This window comes from Balaenoptera ricei, chromosome 15, assembly GCF_028023285.1.
Source record: "Balaenoptera ricei isolate mBalRic1 chromosome 15, mBalRic1.hap2, whole genome shotgun sequence".
NCBI classification, from domain to species: Eukaryota; Metazoa; Chordata; class Mammalia; order Artiodactyla; family Balaenopteridae; genus Balaenoptera; species Balaenoptera ricei.
Genome location: NC_082653.1, coordinates 3,373,291 through 3,397,477, shown reverse-complemented (window position 1 = coordinate 3,397,477; position 24,187 = coordinate 3,373,291). Strand labels below are relative to the sequence as shown.

The following is a 24,187-nucleotide window of genomic DNA, read 5'->3' as shown; positions in this document are numbered from 1 at the left end:
CGCCCCTCGTGACGCGGCCCGCGCGCGGACTCCCGCCGCCCGAGCGCCGCCGCCGCGCCTGCAGCAGCGCGCCGCAGTCCGGCCTCCCGCCCCGGCCCGGGAAGGAAGGCCGGCGGCCGCGTCACGTGTCCTCGGCGATCGCGAAACAGGTCTGATCAATCTCTGTCCGCGTCTGCCTGGCCCGCCCGCCGATCGATCACAGATCCGCGTCTGCACAAACGGAGGACCAGGACCGTGCATGCTGCTGGTCCTCGGATTTCTGGGTTAATGGGGGCGGGGGAGGCGTGCAAAACCCGGCCTTTCCAGGAGCTCGTCCCCAGGCTGATTTTAAGCCTCGAGGGTAGCCAGCTCTTTGGACGTTTGCACTGCAGCCTGGACCCTAGGCCAGACCGAGGGAGCCTCGCTACGTAGAGGAGAAGCGTCCTGTCCCCACGGCACCCACAATGCTTTGCCGCCCGGCACCGTCCCCGGGGGTGGCGAGCGGGCGGTTGCGGCTGTCTCGTGGCGCCGCGCCTGAGAGGTAGATGTGGGAGCAAGAGTTCTTACCCTGGGGTGACGTATGCGGTTGCCCTTAAGCAAGCAGCCTCTGGCGCTTGGGACGCATTTTTGGAGCCAGAATCTCAGACTTTTAGCTTTGTTCCGATGGGAGCCGGAACCGTCAGGGAAACCGGAGCTTGTTTTCTGCATCCTTAGGGACCCTGCAGGCTGTCATCTCTCTCTAACTTGGTGCAGAAAACGGCACAGCCTAGGGTGTAAAGCTTGTCAGGTGAAGTGGAGAAGATGGGAGTGCACTTTCTAGAGAGCGTTCTAGAGGGTCCCTTACTGTCCAGAGGGACAAAGCAGCAATAAAACCAGGCTAATTGGAGGAGGGTTGGTAAAGAACGTTTTCTACGTCCAAAATGAATCAAGCCGTTGATTATGGTATAATTCATTCATTGTGAGGGCCCGCATGTGTTTTTTATTCCCATCATGTGTACACTGACCAAAATGGCACACATGCTTCTTTTGAAAAATAACACAGCAAAGTTTTAGGAAGGAAATAAAAATCTTCTATAATCCCACCTCTTCCATTTTTCAGAGGCAGGGGATATTACGGAAGAAAAACACGTATTCATGTTCAAATGGGGCACTTTCAGTAGGCCACTCAAAATAAGAGGGGAAAAGCAACCTTGGGTGGTACAAATCAACAAAATGTCACAAAGAGATAACATCGTGTGATGTGTATGAAGATATTGATAGCCTTTTCGTGGATTGATGTGATAGTGAAGGCAGGAGACTTGGAAGGGAGCCTCCACAGTAGAGCTTAAGCTCCACAAGAGCAGGACATGTGTGTAATCCTGCCGTTTTCTAGGCACTCCTGTATTTGTTGAAAGAACGAACGAATGAATGAATGAATGGACATGGGAACTTTGGAGCAACACCCGACCTTAATTAGCCCCACAAATTTCCACAGCGTGTTATTTCCAAGGAGATTTTGTGTGTGTATGTGTGGGTATGGGGAGAGAGAGAGAGGGAATCCATTTGTAGTAGTGTGATCTTGTATCTAATATCCACTGTGAAAAACAAACAAGCAAAAAAAGATTAAACCGTAAATAGAAGGCAATATCCTCCCACCAGTTTTTCTATACAATTTGAATATTTAAGAACAAACAAGTGAAAACCAGCACAATACTGGTGATAGGACCGTTTGCAGTCAGTACTTGCCGACACTGTTCTGTTGCTTCTAGTTCCGGTGGTAAGGAGTCCTTTCCAAATATAACAGGAATAAAGAAGTTACTTCCCCTGCTGCCATCATCTCCCAACAGACTGAGCAAGAATATTTTGAGCGCTACAGCAAAGGTGATGTAAACTTTGAAGTAAAATCTTATTTAGATTTGTTCTGTTTTTTTTTTTTCCTGTTTGTTTCTTTTTGTGTGTGTGTGTGTGTGTGATCAGGGTGTTTATTAACTACGTGTCTGTTTTTTAGACAGTCCATCAAACCCTAGATGATGATCAGCCGTGTGACTTTTTCAAGAAAGGGAATAGGGTGAATAAATCTTATCAGAAAAGCAGGTAAATAGTTTTTCATGTAATTGCTTTGTCTTGCAAAAGGCACGTTATCTCAGTTCTCCAGATTGATATGTGTGGTTGGGAAAAAAATATGTCTGTTGATAGGAAATATATACTTATATTTCTTGTCTGGCAGAAATGATTTTAAACATTACTAGTTGGTAAAAATTCCAGAGGTCATAATTCTTGCACTCTTAGCAGAATCCACAATTTGGGGTAAGCCCCTTAATCATCTGTCTATGTTAGTTTCCTTTTCTATAAAAAGGATACTGATAACTTTTACGGATGCACACAGACAGCTAGAGGTAAATGAAAGTTTTAACAATATTGGCTATGAGTTCTAAATAATGGCAATTCCTTTATCCATTTCGTCAACATTTACTGAGCACGTGTTACGTTACTGGCAATGATTTAACCTCCAACCGTGTTTATTTGTTAAGAAGTGACACATTTTCAAGTAATTGCTTAGTGTGGTGGAAACACAGACGAATGTAAACCAAACAAATGAACCTCTGAGGTTTCCACAAAGCATGTTTACCACCCAATTTTTTTAACCCCACCAGACTGATGTTGCTGAGAAGTATTATTCATCTTGGCAGAATGCTATGTTCTTGGTAAATAAGTCAAAAAGAAAATATTTTCACCTCTGATACGAGATCCTGACTCAGAATAAATTAGAGGAAGAATCAGTTGCCATGCTAGTAATGCACACGGTATTCACAATGTCTACTTCCCCGCCATTCAAAGGATTGCATTAAACCTATTTTTTAAATTCATATTGTGTTAAAAGGTATGATTGTATTCCTATTCCTCTAAACAGTTTTCCTGAGTGTGTTTTCTATTTGAAAACACTTTGATAAGCTTTTGGTTTAAGGTGTAGGTTGTATATGCTACACTTTTCCTTAAGATTTTTGTCAGCTCAGAATTACCACCAATCAGTGATTAAGTTCTGTAAAACTTGTATTTTAAATCCTGTTTACGTTTAATTGAAAATAGGTATATAAAAGAAAGCTGTGGATTTTACTTGTTCATGTTATTAAACACTGCTCATCATTAGCAGAACAGATTGAGCGTCCTATGAGAGATGTTTTCCAAACTAATGTTTAAAATGATAATATAAGCACTTTATGAAATGTTAGTGTTTTTCTTAAAAGCTAATGTTTGATGTAAAATAGAATCCATGCATTAACTCTGGCACCTACACTATGATGTTTCCTAAGTAGAGTATCAAGTGGAAAATTGTCCTGTAACTTGTTCTGTGAGTTTAGAGGCCTCACATTTTCTAATACCTCGCGATAGCTGAAATATACCACTAGGGGATTCTTTTGGTTCCTTTGTTCAGTCATCGGCTGGCCAGTTTTTGTCAGATGGACTAAGAATTGCAGGTTTATTTCTCGCAGCAATATGAATGCAGGCCCCTCTTGGAATAAAGTACAATGTCCAAAAAATTCAAGAAAAAGGCAGAGTAAATCCCAAGTCCCCTACGTCTCGTCCCAGCTGAAAAGCAGTCTCGGAGGATGTGTCCCCCAACCAACTGAGGATAAACTGAAGGAAAGCATTTCCCCGGAAGGAAACCCCAAAAGGAGTCCCCTTGGCTACAGGTGTCGGGGGTCCTCAGGGAACAAGTTGTTTCTGGACTTTCAGACGATGAAAATTGTCAAAGAAGATGCTGAGGAGGACAGTGCCAGTGACCTCTCTGATTCAGAAAGAATCCCCGTCCCCCCTTCTCCCCTCACGCCTCCAGATCTTCACCTTCGAGCCGAAGAGATTGATGCGGTTCACTTCGATCTGCACCCAGGGCAGGGTCCCATCCAGCCCGAATACTGTTACCCCGACTTCCTCCCGGCCCCGTGTAACTCCTGGGACCTGCGGGACATGGCTGTGCTCCTGCACTCTGAGCGCAGGACAGAGGCCGTGCCCAGAGCCGCGGGGCCGCTGGGGAAGTACGTCGACAGGCTTGTCCAGCTCGAGTGGCTACAGATCCAGACTGTCCAGTGCGAGAAAGGAAAGGGGGCCAAGGCGAGGCCTCCCACTGCCCCTGGGACCTCGGGGGCTCTGAAAAGCCCTGGGAGAAGCAAGCTGATTGCCAGCGCTCTGTCCACGCCTCAGCAGGAAGGGCCTCCGAAGTCAGGCCCTTCACGAAAGAAAGACGTGCACCGGGAAGACGTCCATCCGTCCTATTACACATGTGAGGCTTCCACCAAATCCCTCGATGTGCTGAGTAGCAGCAGACTGTGTTCTCAGAAGCAAACCCTGGACATGCAGACAGAGGAGAAGAAAAAGAAATCCAACAAGAGCTCCAAGCTGCAGCACTGGCATCTGTCCTGCGGGGACGGCGGCGACCCTAAGATGGAGAGCAGCGTGAACCTTCGCTTTCCCAGGCAGCCAGCGGTGATCGGGGACTCCACGGACACCTACAAGGCCTCCAGAGCGCCAGCACATGCAACTCTTAAGAAAAAGGGAAATGCAAATAATTGTGCTCGAGCCACTATATCCAGCGAGAAAAAGCTCAAAACAAATGGAGTAAAACCAAACACACACAAATTCAAATCATAACTGATATGATGAATTGCAAGGACCTGCAGGTGCCTCAATATTGGAGCGCTTCCAAAAGTTACAATACTGTGAATTTTAAGAGACTTTGGGATTACTGACACTGAAGAGGTTGACCAGTTCTTTAGTCCACGCCACGCCCACCCAAGCCACAACAGGGTCGTTTCCAAAGAAGGGTGTCTTTCAGTAACCATATTTTGTGTTGACAGTCTTAGGCAAATGAGAGCCCTTCAGATAAAAATTAACCAAGTTCTGTGCCATATAAAGAAATAAAACGACAGCTCTCCAAGGGAAGAGTGGACTGAACTTCTGAAACCTCAGCCAGGCCACGTACAGCGTATGTAAACTAGTGCGTACTGCTTCAAACGGTGTAGTATCCTGAATGTCTGAACTAGGGCTCTCTGCATCCTCATCCTAAACTATTCAAGCAGAAGGTCCGGGCATCTCACTCCTGGGGAAGCTTCGGCTCTTCCTCGAGTTACGGAGCAGCTATTACGAGCAAAGTCATTTATCACTAAGCTGCCTGCTCCTTCCAGACAGTGGAATCTAGTGCTTTCAAACACTTTCCCTGACGTGGGTTTAAAAAAAAAACAAGGCCTTTTCAATTTAGAGGTGGTGGCGAAGTCCATTTCGATATTCTCTAAGCTGAAGTTAAAATAGCGTGCAGGCTTCGTCCCAGTGGACGTCGGCGGGTCTGAGCACGGTTGTTAGCACGTGATGGGAGGAAGAATGAAACAGTTGGCACCAGAATCCCCGGCATGTGTGGCTTCTCTGAAGAGGTGCCGTGGGAAAAAGCATCAGAATGATGATCTGTCTTCATTTGCGAGAGCAGGACTTTATAATCTTGCTGGGAGCAGGGGGTGGGAGGGCGGACCACGGATCAGGTTACTGAACGTCTTAACCTCCTCACCTGGCCCTGCGGCTTCCTGACTCCCCTGAATGCTTCTTATTTAACCGCTGTTAAGTCACATCTACTTGTCCCTATGGTTGTGCTGAGAGATTTCTCTTGATATTATGGTGAATACCTGTAGAACCTTTGCTTGACTACTTCTTGATATACAGTATGTTTTAATGACTGCAGCTGATTTTATCCCTTCAAACGATTATTCTATTTGTTTTTTTACATATATGTTTCTGTTTTCTCACCTTTGGGACAAATGAAAAACTTGGCACTTTTCATCTGAAAATATTTACTAACTCGCAGACTTTTCACCCAGTAACTCAGTGTCATCCAAGGCACTGTTTAAGTTAACATAAAGACAAGATGCATTTATAAAGAATTAAAATAATAGGCCAAAGTTGAATATTAAGATGCCGTTTTAAAATCTGATTTTAATCGTATTAAACAACAAAAATTTTTATGGTAATTTTTTTCCTTCTAAGACTTTTATTTACAGAGTCCCTCTTATATTCTCTCTCACACCACCCTACTGGAGAAAGCACTGCTTACAATAAAATCTTATGCATTTTTATAAATGAACAAACGATGTACATCTGGCAGGCATTACTTCCATGGTTCGCAATTATACTATAACTTTTGTACTCAGTATAAGTATAGTGTTTTGAAAACATAGTGCTAGTCTTACTTTTCCTTTCTGTGGTTCCTGAGTGGCACCCCACATGTCCCTCGACGGCCCTGCTCCTGTGAGTACAGATGGGTTAGTCCTATATACACTGCCGGCACCCAATTCATGAGCCTTTTTCTGCTAGATTTTTATGCAGCTCTTCATGAAGTATTCAGGTTCGATAAATCTCTGTAAGCACATTACATATATTTACACACATATATATATACACATATATACTCCTGATATTAATCCTACAGGGTTTATGCTGAGCTGCCGCCTCTCCCAGTAATGCACCTGTGCAGGTACCCTCAAGAGATCTGGAGGGTGAGGGTGACGTAGTTTACCTTTCCCGGCCTCGTGTATTTCTGAGCTGATTAAGAAATGTTGAGGTAACGCCTCGGATGTTACATTTGTTCCTAGCTCTTTGACTTGAAGTTGGTTGCTTAATTTGGGGGGATAGCTATAATGTCACATGTTAAGGCAGTTTTAAAAGCCTGAAAAAGTGGCTTTACTTGTTTACTTTTTTGCCTCGGGTTGGTAGTTTATTTTAACCAACATTATTGTTATTGGATCAGAGCTCCTACTGTATATAGGTTCATTATGGAACATAAGCACAATTTTGTGATTTCTGATGCACATCTTTTAATGCACTAAATGCCGCAGATAAGGATCTCGCCATTCAAGCAGACAACATTGGAGAGTTGAGTCAGGAGTTCATTCAGTTCATCAAATTGAAGCCATTGAATCTTGTGACATGAGTCATTGTATTTCTAAGAAGTGCCTCTCATTTCTGTGGAGTTGTTTACATACATGTTGCATTTAAACCAATTAAAATGATCCAATAAAATAAAATAAATGGTAGCAAAAAAACCCCTCCAAGTTTAGAGAATGTAAGAAGAACTGCTTCAAGCTTAGGATCAGGGGAAAAAGTTGTAAAAAAGTACAAAAATGAATTACAAAAATATATCAGTATTAGCTACAATTGTTTAGGTTGGGACTATTTCTCAAATCTTTAATGACTAAACTGGCTGAAGGCTTGTAACTTAACTGGAATAGGGTGGGATTGGTGGCTATGACAGAAAAGATGGGGGAGAGGATATCACTGATTAGTAGTGGTTCTCAGGCCTATTTGGTTAGTTTCCAGAAAGAAGAATTTCTACCTTACATGTTTAAATATTATCTATTTCCTCTTTCCTTTATGCTCATTTACGTGAGTAGTAAAATAAAAATAGAAAACTCTTGGTGGTACTGTATTTCAAGGTAATAGAGAAGCAGTATTTATTACTTATTCATGTACATGTACAGAGCACCATTCAAAATGGCCTGAAAATATTCAGCATGTTATTTGCTGTGTATTTATTGTATGCTTGGTTTTGTGTATAATAAAACAATACACATAGGTTTTTGTGAATCTGGACTTTTTCCTTCCTCGAGATCAATTAAACACTAGAAAAATATTGCCTGGATTTTTCTGGTATGGTTTTCATTTGCCTTTTATGCAGTTTTATTTCAGAGTTTGTCTTATTTCTCTCCCTGATTAGTTCAAAAAACTGCTTGAGGGGGAAATTCTGTTCCAATTCCTTCCTTAATACTGAGCAGCATACCTGACAACAGTGCTAGCTGCATCTGAGGAGCAACCCTGGCTGTACCTTTCTTGGGTCCCTCTTCCTTTTATTACCCCAAAGGTGGTTAGGGAAGCAGATGAAAATTCAGTAAAATTGACATAACATGTGATAGAAATCTATTGCACGTTAACGTACACGTCCAGAAACGAGCCCCGTGTCTTTTTCGAGGAAGTCCCCCGGTTAGGAGGTGGCAGCTGTGAGCAGCTACTGGCGTAAGCGTTCTGAAAGTTTTTCTGCTCCTCTTTCTAAACTCACTCTGACAATGAGGTGCCCTCTTTTGAGTCTACCAAATAGTGGCAGTTTAAAAAAATAACTTTGGGGTGTAAAAAAGCAAGTTCACTGAGTAAATTGACATCTTACTGACTTTATTCTGTGATTCACGAAATCAGCAGCACCCAGTCCAGCAGCTAGAAAGGGGCTCTGAGGGGCTGTATGAAATGGAACTACAGGCAGAAGGGAGCCGGACAAGAAAGCTATACCAGCAAAAAGCAGATTGGTTGTGTCAAGGTCGCCTTCCTTTAGGGGCCAGGATGGCAGGGGGCGACCAGGCAGGCGACTGAACGAGTCCCGTGTAGGCTGTTGCGACAGACGGGCTGAAGATTCCGTTTCGGGACAGCTGAAACTGTTGCTAAGTCTCGGTTTGGTGAAGTGGGGCTTAGCATAAGCGACTCATTTGGGGCCTGCTGTCTTGTTTTTAACGGGGTTTACAAATAATTTTTTGATAATTTGAAAGTTAACCATGCTGGAGGTTTTAAATCATTTGTTTGTACAGAAAATGGTAGATTATCTTTGGATGCGGCTCTTTTCTTATCCACAAGGTGGCAACTAAACCTTTTCGGGCAGCACTGAATGGGTTCTGTGAATGCCTTCTGACCAAATGGAGACGTTTTTCTTGTAATCAAAAAGACATGGGGAGTGGGGAGGACTGTTTGATTTCAGACACAAGAAGATTAAGACTTTTCTCTTTGAAAGATTTAAGGATTGATTTGAGCAAAAATCAATTCAAATTGAGCAGCACCAAAGCCTTAGAGGTTAGCAGCACTACTTCCCGGACAGGAGCTGAGGGTGGAAAATTTTATAGAGAGGATGCAGAAGCAAGGGAATCATTTGATTGGCTGTGGCTTAAGTGGTCGTGCCATTTGGGAAAGCCTGATTGGCTGTTGGTGATTGGGTTGTTTTTCCTGCTCTTGAGGCATTTGCGGGAAATATTCCGCTTAGGGTTTGGGCTGCTTAGGTAGGTGAAGAAGGGGTTAAAACCACCTCAGTCCAAAAGCCTCCTTGCATTAATTACTTTGATATCATAAAACACTATTTATAGCATAGAAACAATGTTCCATGAAGGAACATAAATCATTCGTTTATAAATATCTTCAGAAGGACCCTGTTCAAAAAATATCATTAGTATATCTCTGTCCTCAGCAATTTGGTATTTAAGGAATTAACTGTGATAACACTGGAAAATATATATCGAAATTTAAAAATGGGATAGTCGTACATATAACTGTCCCAGCTTGCATGACATTTTAGAGAAAACTAATGATGCATATTTAACTTTTAATTCCGTTCAGCTAGCACAATTTTATGCCTTGCTCCTCGTATTGTGAGCCCCACTTCAGACCCACTAATGGTGAAGGAGTTCAGAACACACCACCCCAAAACATGTCGCTCTGGCATTTGGATGATTTTGAGTTAAAGGCACTTGAAAAACAGCAAGTACAAGAAAAACACTCCTACCTTTCTGCATTCTCTTAAAAGCAGGAAATTAAATTCCTCTATGAAAGATGTGCTCCTTATAGCAGGAGGAAAGTAACGTTTTTCATCGTCAGGGATGAGAAGTTGAGACCGAGAGAACTCTACACAAACTTTATTTGTTCAAATGATTCTTAACTTCCTCTAGTCTTCCACATCGTGTAATCACTTTTCCACAATTGCCCACTTTGTTCAATCTAATATAAAAGCAAGTTAGTGTCACCATTTCTCTGAGTCTTCATTCTTTATGAAGGCTCCTGGGTCCTGTAAGACTCGTGTTAAATAAATTGGTGTGCTTTTCTCCGTTGATCTGTCTCATGTCAATGTAGCTGTCAGGCCCAGCCAAAAAGAACCCTAAGAGGGTGAAGGGGGGCAGAACTTGCCGCCACAAAATATGCCTCTTTGGCATGAGGATTTTTTTAGGCTGATCATTTTTGAGAAACAGCAGACACTGGAGAGGCTTTGAAAACTGAGACGTTACCCTTTTGTAAGAAGACATTTACATTGTTAAGGGAAATCTCCATCTATAAAGGTGTCTTCCTCTCTGTACCTGGAAGAGGAGGATGAACTAAATCTAGAAATTCTTATCAGTCTTATCAACTCTTATATTAAGGCAGGAGTTAAACCTGCATAACAACTATACTCTCGTTTCCTGTGCTTTTCCTGACAACTTCCTTTCACTCGCTCTCCCAAATCCAACATCTTTTGTCTTTAGCTGGAGATGGTATTTATGGCGGCTAGGCCATTTCTGGGAGTTCCTCACTTTTCCTGGGTGTCTCCCATGTATACAGGGAGCATACAGGTTATTCAACTTCTGTTGGTTTTCCTCGTGTTAATCTGTCTTTTATTACAGGGGATCTCAGCCAAGAGGCTAGAGGGTAGGGGGAACATTATTTTTCCTTCCCCATGTCAACTACAAATTGGCACTTGCCATTGGCACTTGCCATCTACCTCTACAAGGATTAAATCACATGTTGCTGCAGCTGCTGACCTCCGACACCCCCTGAAAGGAGTTCAGGGTGGAGAGCAGGAATGAGGCACTCTGTGCTCTGGGAAAAACTGGCAAAACAGGTCTTCAGATAGTTAGATATTTTCAGGAGCCTATTTTATGAGCCCACTTCTTGTATCTCCTCATATCTAGAAAAGCACTAAAATCCTTCATGGTGACGTCTGCTCCTTGTGACTAGCAGAAACCTTCTGCAAAAAGATATGCGTTTGATCGCATGTACTCCCCCTTCACCAAAATCACATCTACACTGACCTTCCCCCCTACTTCTTTGGAGCAGTTTCTCAGAGCTATCTGAGATGCTGTCTCCCAGGCTATAGTCCTCATTTTGCCCCCAATAAAACTTAACTCACAACTCTCACATTGTGCTTTTTTTTTTTTAAGTTGGCACTCATTAGGGTAAAGGTAAATGTTGGCTTCCAGAATCAGAGTCTGTGTTTTAACAACATTTTTGGAGGTTAAAGTTTAAGAAACCTGCCTTTATGGCACTTAAAGTCTGCAAGGTTGAAGTGGCTGCTTTGACAGCATTTCACCTGCTGGACCAGTCCCCTCTTGTGCTTTGGCCACTAACAAAGTCTTCTGCTTACCTCTGTCTACTTCCTCCAGGGCTTAAAGGCACTTAGCTGGCTCTTCACCTCAAGAATAGGTCACTACTCAGCCATCAAAAAGAAGGAAACTTTGCCCTTTGCAACAACATGGATGGACCTGAAGGGCATTATGCTAAGTGAAATAAGTCAGACAGAGAAAGACAAATACTGTGTGATATCACTTACATGTGGAACCTAAGAAATATAACAAACCAGTGACTCTAACAAAAAAGAAGCCGACTCACAGATATAGAGAACAATCAAGTGGTTAGCAGTGGGGAGAGGGGCAATATAGGGTAAGGGATTAAGAGGTACAAGCTGTTATGTATAAAATAAGCTAAAAGGATATATGTAGGGAATATAGCCAATATTTTATAATAACTATAAATGGAATATAATCTTTAAAAATTGTGAATCACCTGTAACTTATTAATCTTGTACATCAACTATACTTCAATAAAAAAAAAAAAAGCATAGGACACTAACCTGCATGCTTCATGGCTCTGATGACCTGTGCCACAGGTGGGTATGAAGGAGTGGAGGTGTCTCAGAACACATCCACCTTGAGTATGTTTTTCTTACATCCACACTCTTCTATTTTTAAACTCCAGGTGTAGAGAACTCACCCTGCCTTCAGCTGACTTTTTCACATACTTCATTCAACATTTGGGCCAGGTTTGGTAGGGTCACCACTTCCTGTCACCACGCTTTTCCTCTGAACTCATCTCTCTGGAGATGTCCACCTTAAATAAAGGAAACAGAAAGAAAAGGAAGGTTTGGCCCTTTTCCTATGTTGTTCAATTTTCTAAATACTGAAATGAAATGCTTTTTGCTAACAGGTCTTCTGCAATAATGAAATGAATGATCTACCAAGTTTAACCGAAAATATTTAAAAAGGAAGCATATATTTTTACCTCTACAGGACAGTTTATGTGGGAAGACAAAGTAAATAGCCTCAAATCTTTATCTCCCTTCTTCTTCCCTAAAAAAGCATAAAAACATTTACATACATAAGCAACTGAAGAAAGAGCTTGGTGATTCTACTATCAGAATACTTCAAAAAGCGAAAAACGCTCCAATCTGTTGTACGTGGCAGCATTCCCCCCCCAATTGTTCATCTACAATGATTAGTTGAACAAATAGGGGCAAGAGATTAAAATCTCTCAAAGGAAATTTTCTGGCCAGCTCTTGGTGGCGGACTCAAAATACTAAAACATAAGGGACCACTTCTGATCAACCTATGTGACGACAAAGCACGCATATAGGAGACAAACATTTGTGAGTCACTGAAAATAAATCAGGAAATACAAGTGATGAATTATTTTATTCTGGCATAAAATCTAACATGTTAGATGTGTTCCCCCGTACGTGTGTTAGATAGTGGGCTACAACTAGACACATGATATTGACATTGGAGTAAAACTACACTTAATAATAACTTGGATTTTTTTTTTTTTTTTACTGCTGGAGTCAAATTCACTCCAATGATTTTTTTCACCAATATTGTATTGTAAAAAATTTTGAACACACAGAAAAGTTGAAAGAACTGTGCAGGGAACACCCACACGCTCAGTACCCAGATCCTGCGTGAACACCTGGCTCTCGGCCCGTCTGTCCATCCTTTTCCGGGCACCTGGCTCCCTTTAGTTTCTGTGCCTTTTGTCTCTCTCCAGAGGCTCCAGGCACTTGTTGTTTTATGTTTTGTTGAAAGGTGATCATTCTACAAGGCAGGGCTGGGCTTGTGGGAACCACTTCCCCATTTCTGGAAGCACAGCCCTTCCTTGGGTTGTTTTTTGTTTTGTCCCTTGGAGACTGTTCTCAGAAGTTAAGCTTTTCCCCTGACTATGAAGAAACAGACTCTCCCCTCTTCTCTCTAGCTCCCACCAGCACAGGAGGGCATGGCTGTGGGTCCCACTGGGACACCTTCCTTCCCTCCCTCTTCTCTGTTTCCAGGTGGTCGCTTAGGTTGGCTCACCTCCGTGGAGAAGGCGTCCAAATGTCCGACTCTGGACTCCTCTATGCATATGAGGTGTCCTCCCCCTCCCGACCAGCAGCATCCCACTGCGGGGGCAGGAAGAAGGCTCATACCTGACCATTCCCTTCTTCGATGTTGACTTGACCCACGGGAGAAATTCGGTTTCCTCACCACACTCAATGGAGGAAGTGATGGGCACTTTTCCGTTATCCTTCTCTGAGTCCTGTTGGCCACCACAAGACCCTTCATCTCAGCTGGGCACAGGGCTCGGCCAGCCAGCCACTGGCCAAGCAGAAGTCTACGCCAGGATGGGACGCCAGGGCCTTGTCTTGCAGTGACCCTCGTGCTTGACCAGTGATTCTCAGGAAGCTCCCGTCCCATGCACAGGAAAAATCCAACTCACTGATTTCCTGAAGTGGAAAGAAAGCATCCCATCCATCTGCAGCAGGGAAGGTGGGATCAGCTCTCACTGCAAATGAGGCCCAAGGAAGCCAGCTGACACCCACCCCCCTGGACTCCTCACCAGTGGGTGGGCTGGGACCAGGAAACTGGGCTGTGGTGCAGGTTGCGGGCCACAGGGTCAGTTCTGCCATTTGGGGGAATGCTGAGGTGTCTGGTCCTAGCTGTTGGTGTCTCTTTTTAGAACGTCGTGAACTACTGCTTCTTTATTCTCAGTTAAGGACTCTACTCAACACTTCCTGGGCCAGTAGAAACCTCCCACGCAACATGCTTTTCCTTGAAAAGATGGAAGATGAACGTGTTTCAGTTGTCTTGACTAACAACCCTGAAAATGAAACTCAGTGAGTGCCTGGCATTTGCAGGAACCCTGATTGACAGGGATAATTCAAGACAAAATCCTTGCTTAGATGCACTCATGATGCGTTTATCATTATAAAAAACACGGAGAACTTGAGGTGGGTTGGGCACCCCTCAACACCCAAGGTGTAAATGTAGAGTCTAGATAATTAATTCTCACCCTTACCTTCCTTTTAATCAAGAAACTTTTATCTTACCATCACTTTCTTCATTTCAGCTTACATTGAGCTGGGAGCTGCTGCCTTGTGGCCATAAGGTATTACTGCACTTCTAAGGACACAGGAACACTGACGGTCTTCCCCGGAATCGTGGATACACAGAACAGAGAAACTTGACATCTTCCAGCTCTGACTCACCTAAGACATGAGGCAGGTGAAGCCCAGAGTCACCAGCCGAGTGAGTCACAGCCTAACTGAGAAGGACTGTCATATGGGAAACTGGTTTCTTGCTCTTTTACTTTTAAATGTTTGAGGATGTTGAAAATTTGGTTGTTTTTTAATATATTAAAATACCAATTTTCTTCAACTTAAAGCAAATATAAAAGTGGAACCCTTCACTCGCATTCCCCAGCCCCTCTCTGGATCTCTGGAGGCCAACACACTGTCTTTCTTGATCAACATTTTCAGCGCCAGCATTAGGGGTGTACAACCTGCATCTCTCACGAACATTCCACATGGTTCAGTTTACCTCATCTATAAATTCTGAATTAGTGACTCTAACTTGATCAAGTTTTTGAATAGACTTACACGGAATCAAAATATCCACTTTGAGGGGCTTCCCTGGTGGCGCAGTGGTTGAGAGTCTGCCTGCCAATGCAGGGGGCACAGGTTCGAGCCCTGGTCTGGGAGGATCCCACATGCTGTGGAGCAACTGGGCCCGGGAGCCACAACTACTGAGCCTGAGTGTCTGGAGCCTGTGCTCCGCAACGAGAGGCCGCAAGAGTGAGAGGCCCGCACACTGCGATGAAGAGTGGCCCCCGCTCGCCGCAACTGGAGAAAGCCCTCACACAGAAACGAAGACCCAACACAGCCAAAAATAAATAAATTAATTAATTAATTTAAAAAAAATCCACTTTGAAAAAAAATGCAAGGTTGTAAATTTGATAATTATTGTTATGCTTCTCTTTATGCACAGGGAATAGAGAGATCTTAAAATTACATTAGTTACTCTTTTCAATAACAAACTATTAATTTGGATTCAGATTATAAACTATTCAAATTAAAATGTGCAGCAGCCTCTCGTGGAGCTATGAATGTACGGTAAGGCAAGAAAGCCTATCTTCTATTTCATCTGCTGAAAAACTGTTTACTATTTTAAACAAGGTGATGTGATAACAAGGTAATAGGTTAAGGTAATAAGGACTAATGGATGTCAGATTTTGTTTTAAACTTGGTCACTGCAGCCTTAGTATTGGTATGGTAGAAACTCAACTTGTCTTTTTTTCAGAATTCTAATGCAAAGACCCCAGGTTGGTACAGAGACTCCACCCGTAGGGAGTCTCTTTCCCATCCCTCCTCCCTCTTCCTTTAATCCCAAACTCAAAAAGCCAGATTCATCTAAGCGTAAAAGAGATTTTGGTAGAAAAATTCTATAAACCCCAGAGCCTCGAGACATGGTTGGGATAAAGATTGTTAGTGCTTTGGAAAGTAAAAAGTATACTTTTTCTTTTTTCCTTGATAAAGTTATCCTTTCCTTTTCCAGTTCTTTGGTTTCAAATGATAGAGACTATAAGGAAATGAACACTAAAATACCCTGCTACAGAAAGAGATCACTGGGCATTCCATTGATTTTTGGAAACTAAAAATAAAGAAACTAAACCCCTACTTCCCCAGAGCCACTGGTTTCACTTTCCTCTGACTGAGCCCTAATCTCCTGGGGTCAGATTCCCAGCCTCATGTCTGCTGTATGTGTGGCAGGGGCAGTTTTATTTCCCTCCACTCCCTTCCTAAGAATTCTGCTTGTAGCTAACGAGGTTAAAGGCTAAGGCTCAGCCCACCCCACTCTGATAAACCAAGAAAGGCCAGGGATTAGTTTGCCTAATCCACCAGAGGGCAGACAGCAGAAGCAAGAAGAACTACAATCCTGCAGCCTTTGAAACAAAAACCACATTCACGGAAAGATAGACAAGATGAAAAGACAGAGGGCTATGTACCAGATGAAGGAACGAGATAAAACCCCAGAAAAACAACTAAATGAAGTGGAGATAGGCAACCTTCCAGAAAAAGAATTCAGAATAATGATAGTGAAGATGATCCAGGACCTCGGAAAAACAAAGATTGAGAAGATGCAAGAAATGTTTAATGAAGACCTAGAAGAACTGAAGAACAAACAAACAGAGATGAACAGTACAATAACTGAAATGAAAAATACACTAGAAGGAATCAAAAGCAGAATAACTGAGGCAGAAGAACGGATAAGTGATCCGGAAGACAGAATGGTGGAATTCACTGCTGTGGAAAAGAATAAAGAAAAAAACATGAAAAAGAAAGGAAGACAGAATGGTGGAATTCACTGCTGTGGAAAAGAATAAAGAAAAAAACATGAAAAAGAAAGGAAGACAGCCTAAGAGACCTCTGGGACAACATTAAATGCAACAACATTCACATTATAGGGGTCCCAGAAGGAGAAGAGAGAGAGAAAGGACCCGAGAAAATATTTGAAGAGATTTTAGTCGAAAACTTCCCTAACATGGAAAAGGAAATAGCCACCCAAGTCCAGGAAGTGCAGAGAGTCCCAGATAGGATAAACCCAAGGAGAAACACACCAAGACACACAGTAATCAAATTGGCAAAAATTAAAGACAAAGGAAAATTACTGAAAGCAGCAAGGGAAAAATGACAAATAACATACAAGGGAACTCCCATAAGGTTAACAGCTGATTTCTCAGCAGAAACTCTACAAGCCAGAAGGGAATGGCATGACATATTTAAAGTGATGAAAGGGAAGAAACTACAACCAAGATTACTCTACCCAGCAAGGATCTCATTCAGATTCGCTGGAGAAATCAAAAGCTTTACAGACGAGCAAAAGCTAAGAGAATTCAGCACCACCAAACCAGCTCTACAACAAATGCTAAAGGGACTTCTCTAAGTGGGAAACACAAGAGAAGAAAAGGACCTACAAAAACAAACCCATAACAATTAAGAACATGGTAGGGCTTCCCTGGTGGCGCAGTGGTTGAGAATCTGCCTGCCAATGCAGGGGACACGGGTTCGAGCCCTGGTCTGGGAAGATCCCACATGCCGCGGAGCGACTAGGCCCGTGAGCCACAATTGCTGAGCCTGCGCGTCTGGAGCCTGTGCTCCGTCCGCAACAAGAGAGGCCGCGATAGTGAGAGGCCCGCGCACCGCGATGAAGAGTGGCCCCCACTTGCCGCAAGTAGAGAAAGCCCTCGCACAGAAATGAAGACCCAACACAGCCATAAATAAATAAATAAATAAATAAATAAAATTAAAAAAAAAAAAGAAAATGGTAATAGGAATATACATATCAATAATTACCTTAAAACATGAATGGATTAAATGCTCCAACCAAAAGACACAGGCTAGCTGAATGGATACAAAAACAAGATGCATATATATGCTGTCTACAGGAGACCCACTTCAGACCTAGGGACACATACAGACTGAAAGTGAGGGGATGGAAAAAGATATTCCATGCAAATGGAAATCAAAAGAAAGCTGGAATAGCAATACTCATATCAGATAAAATAGACTTTAAATAAAGAATGTTACAAGAGACAAGGAAGGACACTACATAATGATCAAGGGATCAATCCAAGAAGAAGATATAACAATTATAAATATATATGCAGCCAACATAGGAGCACCTCAATACATAAGGCAACTGCTAACAGCTATAGAAGAGGAAATCAACAGTAACACAATAATAGTGGGCCACTTTAACACCTCACTTACACCAATGGACAGATCATCCAAAGAGAAAATTAATAAGGAAACACAAGCTTTAAATGACACAGTAGACCAGATAGATTTAATTGATATTTATAGGACATTCCATCCAAAAACAGCAGATTACACTTTCTTCTCAAGTGAGCACGGAACGTTCTCCAGGATAGATCACATCTTGGGCCACAAATCAAGCCTCAGTAAATTTAAGAAAACCAAAATCATATCAAGCATCTTTTCTGACCACAACGCTATAAGATTACAAATCAGTTACAGGGAAACAAACGTTAAAAAACACAAACACATGGAGGCTAAACAATACATTACTAAATAACCAAGAGATCACTGAAGAAATCAAAGAGAAAATCAAAAAATACCTAGAGACAAACGACAATGAAAACACGACGATCCAAAACCTATGGGATGCAGCAAAAGCAGTTCTAAGAGGGAAGTTTATAGCAATACAAGCCTACCTCAAGAAACAAGAAAAATCTCAAATAAACAATCTAACCTTGCACCTAAAGGAACTAGAGAAAGAAAAACAAACACAACCCAAAGTTAGCAAAAGGAAAGAAATCATAAAGATCAGAGCAGAAATAAATGAAATAGAAACAAAGAAAACAATAGCAAAGATCAATAAAACTAAAAGCTGGTTCTTTGAGAAGATAAACAAAATTGATAAGCCATTAGCCAGACTCATCAAGAAAAAGAGGGAGAGGACTCAAATCAATAAAATTAGAAATGAAAAAGGAGAAGTTACAACGGACACCACAGAAATACAAAGCATCCTAAGAGACTACTACAAGCAACTCTATACCAATAAACTGGACAACCTGGAAGAAATGGACAAATTCTTAGAAAGGTATAACCTTCCAAGACTGAAACAGGAAGAAATAGAAAATATGAACAGACCAATTGCAAGTAATGAAATTGAAACTGTGATTAAAAATCTTCCAACAAACAGAAGTCCAGGACCAGACGGCTTCACAGGTGAATTCTGTCAAACATTTACAGAAGAGCTAACACCATCCTGCTCAAACTCTTCCAAAAAACTGCAGAGGAAGGAACACTTCCAAACTCATTCTATGAGGCCACCATCACCCTGATACCAAAACCAGACAAAGATATTACAAAAAAAGAAAATTCAGACCAATATCACTGATGAATATAGGTGCAAAAATCCTCAACAAAATACTAGCAAACAGAATCCAACAACACATTAACAGGATCATACATCATGATCAAGTGGGATTTATCCCAGGGATGCAAGGATTCTTCAATATACACAAATCAATCAATGTGATACATCATATTAACAAATTGAAGAATAAAAACCATAAAATCATCTCAAGAGATGCAGAAAAAGCTTTTGACAAAATTGAACACCCATTTATGATAAAAAATCTCCAGAAAGTGGGCATAGAGGGAATCTACCTCAACATAATAAAGGCCATATATGACAAACCCACAGCAAACATTATTCTCAATGGTGAAACACTGAAAGTATTTCCTCTAAGATCAGGAACAAGACAAGATGTCCACTCTCGCCACTATTATTCAACATATTTCTGAAAGTCCTAGCCATGGCAGTCAGAGACAAAAAAGAAATAAAAGGAATCCAAATCAGAAAAGAAGTAAAACTGTCACTGTCTGCAGATGACACGATACTATACATAGAGAATCCTAAAGATGCCACCAGAAAACTACTAGAGCTAATCAATGAATTTGGTAAAGTTGCAGGATACAAAATTACTGCACAGAAATCTTTTGCATTCCGATACACTAACAACGAAAGATCAGAAAGAGAAATTAAGGAAACAATCCCATTCACCATTGCAACAAAAAGAATAAAATACCTAGGAATAAACCTACCTGAGGAGGTACAACACCTGTACTCAGAAAACTATAAGACACTGATGAAAGAAATCAAAGATGACAAAAACAGATGGAGAGATATACCATGTTCTTGGATAGGAAGAATTAATATTGTGAAAATGACTATACTACCCAAAGCAATCTACAGATTCAATGCAATCCCTATCAAATTACCAATGGCATTTTTTACAGAACTAGAACAAAAAACCTTAAAATTTGTATGGAGACACAAAAGACCCCGAATAGCCAAAGCAGTCTTGAGGGAAAAAAACGGAGCTGGAGGAATCAGACTCCCTGACTTCAGACTACACTACAAAGGTACAGTAATCAAGACAATATGGTACTGGCACAAAAACAGAAATACAGATCAATGGAACAGGATAGAAACCCCAGAGATAAACCTATGGTCAACTAATCTATGACAAAGGAGGCAAGAATATACAATGGAGAAAGGACAGTCTCTTCAATAAGTGGTGCTGGGACAACTGGACAGCTACATGTAAAAGAATGAAATTAGAACACTCCCTAACACCAGACACAAAAATAAACTCAAAATGGATTAGAGACCTAAATGTGAGACTGGAAACTATAAAACTCTTAGAGGAAAACATAGGAAGAACACTCTTTGACATAAATCACAGCAAGATCTTTTTTGATCCACATCCTACAGTAATGGAAATAAAAACAAAAATAAACAAATGGGACCTAGTGAAACTTAAAAGCTTTTGCACAGCAAAGGAAACCATAAACAAGACGAAAATACAACCCTCAGAATGGGAGAAAATATTTGCAAACGAATCAACGGACAAAGGATTAATCTCCAAAATATATAAACAGCTCATGCAGCTCAGTATTAAAAAGACAAAAAACCCAATCCAAAAATGAGCAGAAGACCTAAATAGACATTTCTCCGAAGAAGACATACAGACGGCCACGAAACACATGAAAAGATGCTCAACATCACTAATTATCAGAGAAATGCAAATCAAAACTACAATGAGGCATCACCTCACACCAGTTAGAATGGGCATCATCAGAAAATCTACAAACAACAAATGCTGGAGAGGGTGTGGAGAACAGGGAACCCTCTTGCACTGTTGGTGGGAATGTAAATTGATATCGCCACTATGGAGAACAGTATGGAGGTTCCTTAAAAAACTCAAAATAGAATTACCATATGACCCAGCAATCCCACTACTGGGCGTATACCCAGAGAAAACCATAATTCAAAAAGACGCATGCACCCCAATGTGCACTGCAGTACTATTTACAATAGCCAGGTCATGGAAGCAACCTAAATGCCCATCGAAAGACAAATGGATAAAGAAGATGTGGTACATATATACAATGGAATATTACTCAGCCATAAAAAGGAATGAAATTGGGTCATTTGTAGAGACGTGGATGAATCTAGAGACTGTCATACAGAGTGAAGTAAGAAAGAGAAAAACAAATTATCGTATATTAATGCATATATGTGGAACCTAGAAAAATGGTACAGATGAACCGGTTTGCAGGGCAGAAATAGAGACACAGATGTAGAGAACAAACGTATGGACACCAAGGGGGGAAAGCGGTGCGGGGGTGGTGGGTGGTGGGACGAATTGGGAGATGGGGATTGACGTGTATACACTAATATGTATAAAATGGACAACTAATAAGAACCTGCTGTATAAAAAAATAAAATAAAATTCAAAAATTCAAAAAAAAAGAAAGGCCAGGGAGCAGGGAGGGGAGAGTTGAGATGAGAATGCCTGGGACAAAGTGACTGAAGCGTGATTGGAGGAGAGGGCCTGCTGGAAAGGCCGGGCTGCAGGTGAGCCCCCGGCCCGGAGGACTGCCCATCGCCCGCAGGCTCTGGGTGTATCCCAGCATCCCCGCGTCGGCATGAGCTCCAGGGCCCAGTCCGCGCTGCTGCTGCTTCTCGCACTGCTGACGCTGCAGCTGAGCAGGACGGGTACCCACAACCTGGCGCGTGGGATCTACCTGCCAGGTGCCAGGAACTGAGAGCACAGCTCCAGCTGGCTCTGCCCCTTCGAGGGTAAGGGGTCGGGGGTGGACTGCGTGTGATCGGCCGCAGCTGAGAGCGAGGGGGCTGGGAACTCTAGCACAGGGGAGGAAAGGGATTTTCCAGAATTTATACAAAGGAGGGGTTTAGAGCCACGATCTGTTTGGGAGAGTAGTGGGAACAGGCTAAGAGGACTCGCCTTTAAACCGGTGTATATAGTACACACACTTTCAGATTTATATCAACACGTTTCCTAAGGATACGTCTATTCACCTTACATAAGTCTGAGAAAATCTCAATTGAGTACGTCAAAGACAGTTTGAGCAAACCGATGGGGGTGGGAAGGCTAAATCCCCCTGTCCCCCACCAGTTGCCTCGGCTCAACTGGGAAACAAACAGTAGAATCAAGGTGAGTAAAGTATGGGCTTGTTCTGTTTGTACTTACGGTGGACGGAGTTGACGCTGCTGCATATGCCTGTGGGTCACGACCCGCTGTCACTTTCCTCGGAGCGGGAGGGAGAGCCGTGGAACTCCCCCATTGCTGCTGAGTTCCTCCTTATAAACCCGGCCGAGGGCAGAGGCAGGAGGCCCTGCAGTGGGCGGGGGTCAAGATGCTGGGCCTGCGCTGGGTGACTGGGGTGTGGCCTGGGCATGCGGGTTTTAAAGGTTTTAACTTCACCTTGTTAAGCTTCATTTCCTCCACCTGAAAATGGAGCTAATGCTTGTACTTATCTGTGGGAGTCAATGAGGTAATACAGAGAACCTGCATCTTTCTGTTTTCGCAGCCCTGGTGAAATGGTTGCTCTGTTTACTCAGGGCCGGGGCTGCTACTGCTGATTGGCTACTCGTTCTGGGCCAGGTGCTTTCATAGCCACTGGGGTGTAACAGTAAAGAAAAGAGCAAACAAAAAGTCCCCAGTCCTCTAGCCAGCTCTGCTTCTGAAATTCGATGCCTTATTTGGCACCCTTTGCTTGGTGTTCGGAGGACTTTCTTGGTTACTTTTTAACATGGAAGAACCTTTTTTTATACATTTATTTTATTTACTTTTGAGCTGTGTTGGGTCTCATTGCTGCACGCCGGCTTTCTCTAGGCTTTCTCTATTTGCGGCGAGCAGGAGCTACTCTTTGTTGCGGTGCGTGAGCTTCTCATTGTGGTGTCTTCTCTCGTTGCAGAGCACAGGCTCTAGGCGCATGGGCTCAGTAGTTGTGGCTCGCGCAGGCTCAGTAGTTGCGGCGCACGGGCTTAATTGCTCCGCAGCCTGTGGGATCTTCTGGGACCAGGGCTTGAAGCTTGGTCCCCTGCATTGGCAGGCGGATTCTTAACCACTGCACCACCAGGGAAGCCCTCTTGGTTACGTTTTGCCATGAGGAGTTGTGTGTTCTGGTAGAATCCTGTTTTAGTTCGCCCGGATTTGAATACATCACAAATCAAACCCTGTCCCCATCTTTGTCCTGCTCCTGCCCTCACCCCTAACTGGACTCATTAGAAAACAGAGGTGTATTTTTCTCCTTTCTGTTGTGTTAGCACAGAGCCTGGGCAGGTCGATTCACGTCGGAGGGTGTGGTGGGTTGGCTGGGCAGTAGGACTGGACTGTGGGTAGCAATTCTGTGTGTGTTGGAAGCAGCTTTATACAGATTCCAGGGGATCAAGGCCAAGGGAGAGAATGGGATGCAGCAGGATTCAGAGGTTTTGAGCAATCCGCACTCTGGACCCTTCATTGGCGAAGACCTTTGAGCCCGGGAGGTGCCCAATTATTTGCTGAGCGGGCTGTAAGTAACCTATTCCTTTCCACCCCTACCTTTTCCTCTCACATTGGCTTCGGACCAGCTCTGACATGCAAAGCAGGCACCCCCTTCCCCTCCTCTGATCCAGATTTAAAACTGGTACCCATTCTGCTGAAGAGCTGCAGTGTCTACGACAGTTTTCTCCCCAAATCCCCCACCCTTGCTTTGTCATCCTGACCTGAAGCAAAAGACAAAGCTGTGACGCTGCTGCGGGTCTTTGTCCCAGATTCCACGACAAGCCACAGAAGCAGGGCCCCGCTCCCCTAGTTGCCATTTCCAGTCCTGAGAGCCTGCACATCCTCAGCTTTGGGCTGGGGCAGCTTCCAGGACCCAAGAGGAGGGAGGGTTTGAGAAAGAAGTTAGTGCACAAAGTCTGTTACGGTTGGTTGCTGTTTTTCATCTGGGAAATTCTGAGTCGAGTTATCTTTGAAAAGTTTGTTAGCATTTATGTTCTCTCTGATTAACTCACCCAACCCCTTCATTCAAGAACAACAGAGCTGGCGGATTGCAGGAGGTGAGGGATCATATGGTCAGAGGTGATGCTGAGCCCTCAGCAGGGGACAGAGTGGCTGCTCTCTGTCCTAAGAGGCCCGAGAACCCCGTTTTCTGTTGCTCCATGCCAAATCCGCACCTGTAAAGGATCAGCCAAGCTTCCATATGCAGAGAATGTGTTTGGACCCATGT

The 24,187-nt window shown here is 43.0% G+C and overlaps 1 protein-coding gene and 1 long non-coding RNA gene across 6 annotated transcripts; one reads left to right on the top strand and one right to left on the bottom strand.

Moving 5' to 3' along the window:
- Nucleotides 1-47: 47 nt before the first annotated feature.
- On the top strand, nt 48-7,607 carry FAM217B (family with sequence similarity 217 member B). The gene is made up of 4 exons (XM_059897070.1): nt 48-149; nt 1,728-1,839; nt 1,967-2,052; nt 3,450-7,607. The coding sequence occupies exon 4, from the start codon at nt 3,454-3,456 to the stop codon at nt 4,603-4,605; it is 1,152 nt and encodes a 383-aa protein (XP_059753053.1). The 5' UTR covers nt 48-149; nt 1,728-1,839; nt 1,967-2,052; nt 3,450-3,453; the 3' UTR covers nt 4,606-7,607.
- Nucleotides 3,124-22,494, bottom strand: LOC132349002 (uncharacterized). 5 transcript variants are annotated; one of them, XR_009497602.1, is made up of 8 exons: nt 22,165-22,494; nt 14,126-14,284; nt 13,636-13,847; nt 13,226-13,522; nt 12,052-12,119; nt 11,764-11,880; nt 6,189-6,356; nt 3,124-4,497 (listed from the first exon to the last, which is right to left on the bottom strand). It is a non-coding gene; the product is annotated as an uncharacterized LOC132349002 (long non-coding RNA). The 5 variants fall into 5 exon arrangements; XR_009497601.1 differs by having other exon boundaries at nt 13,226-13,847; XR_009497603.1 differs by having other exon boundaries at nt 6,189-6,244; nt 13,226-13,847.
- Nucleotides 22,495-24,187: the final 1,693 nt, after the last annotated feature.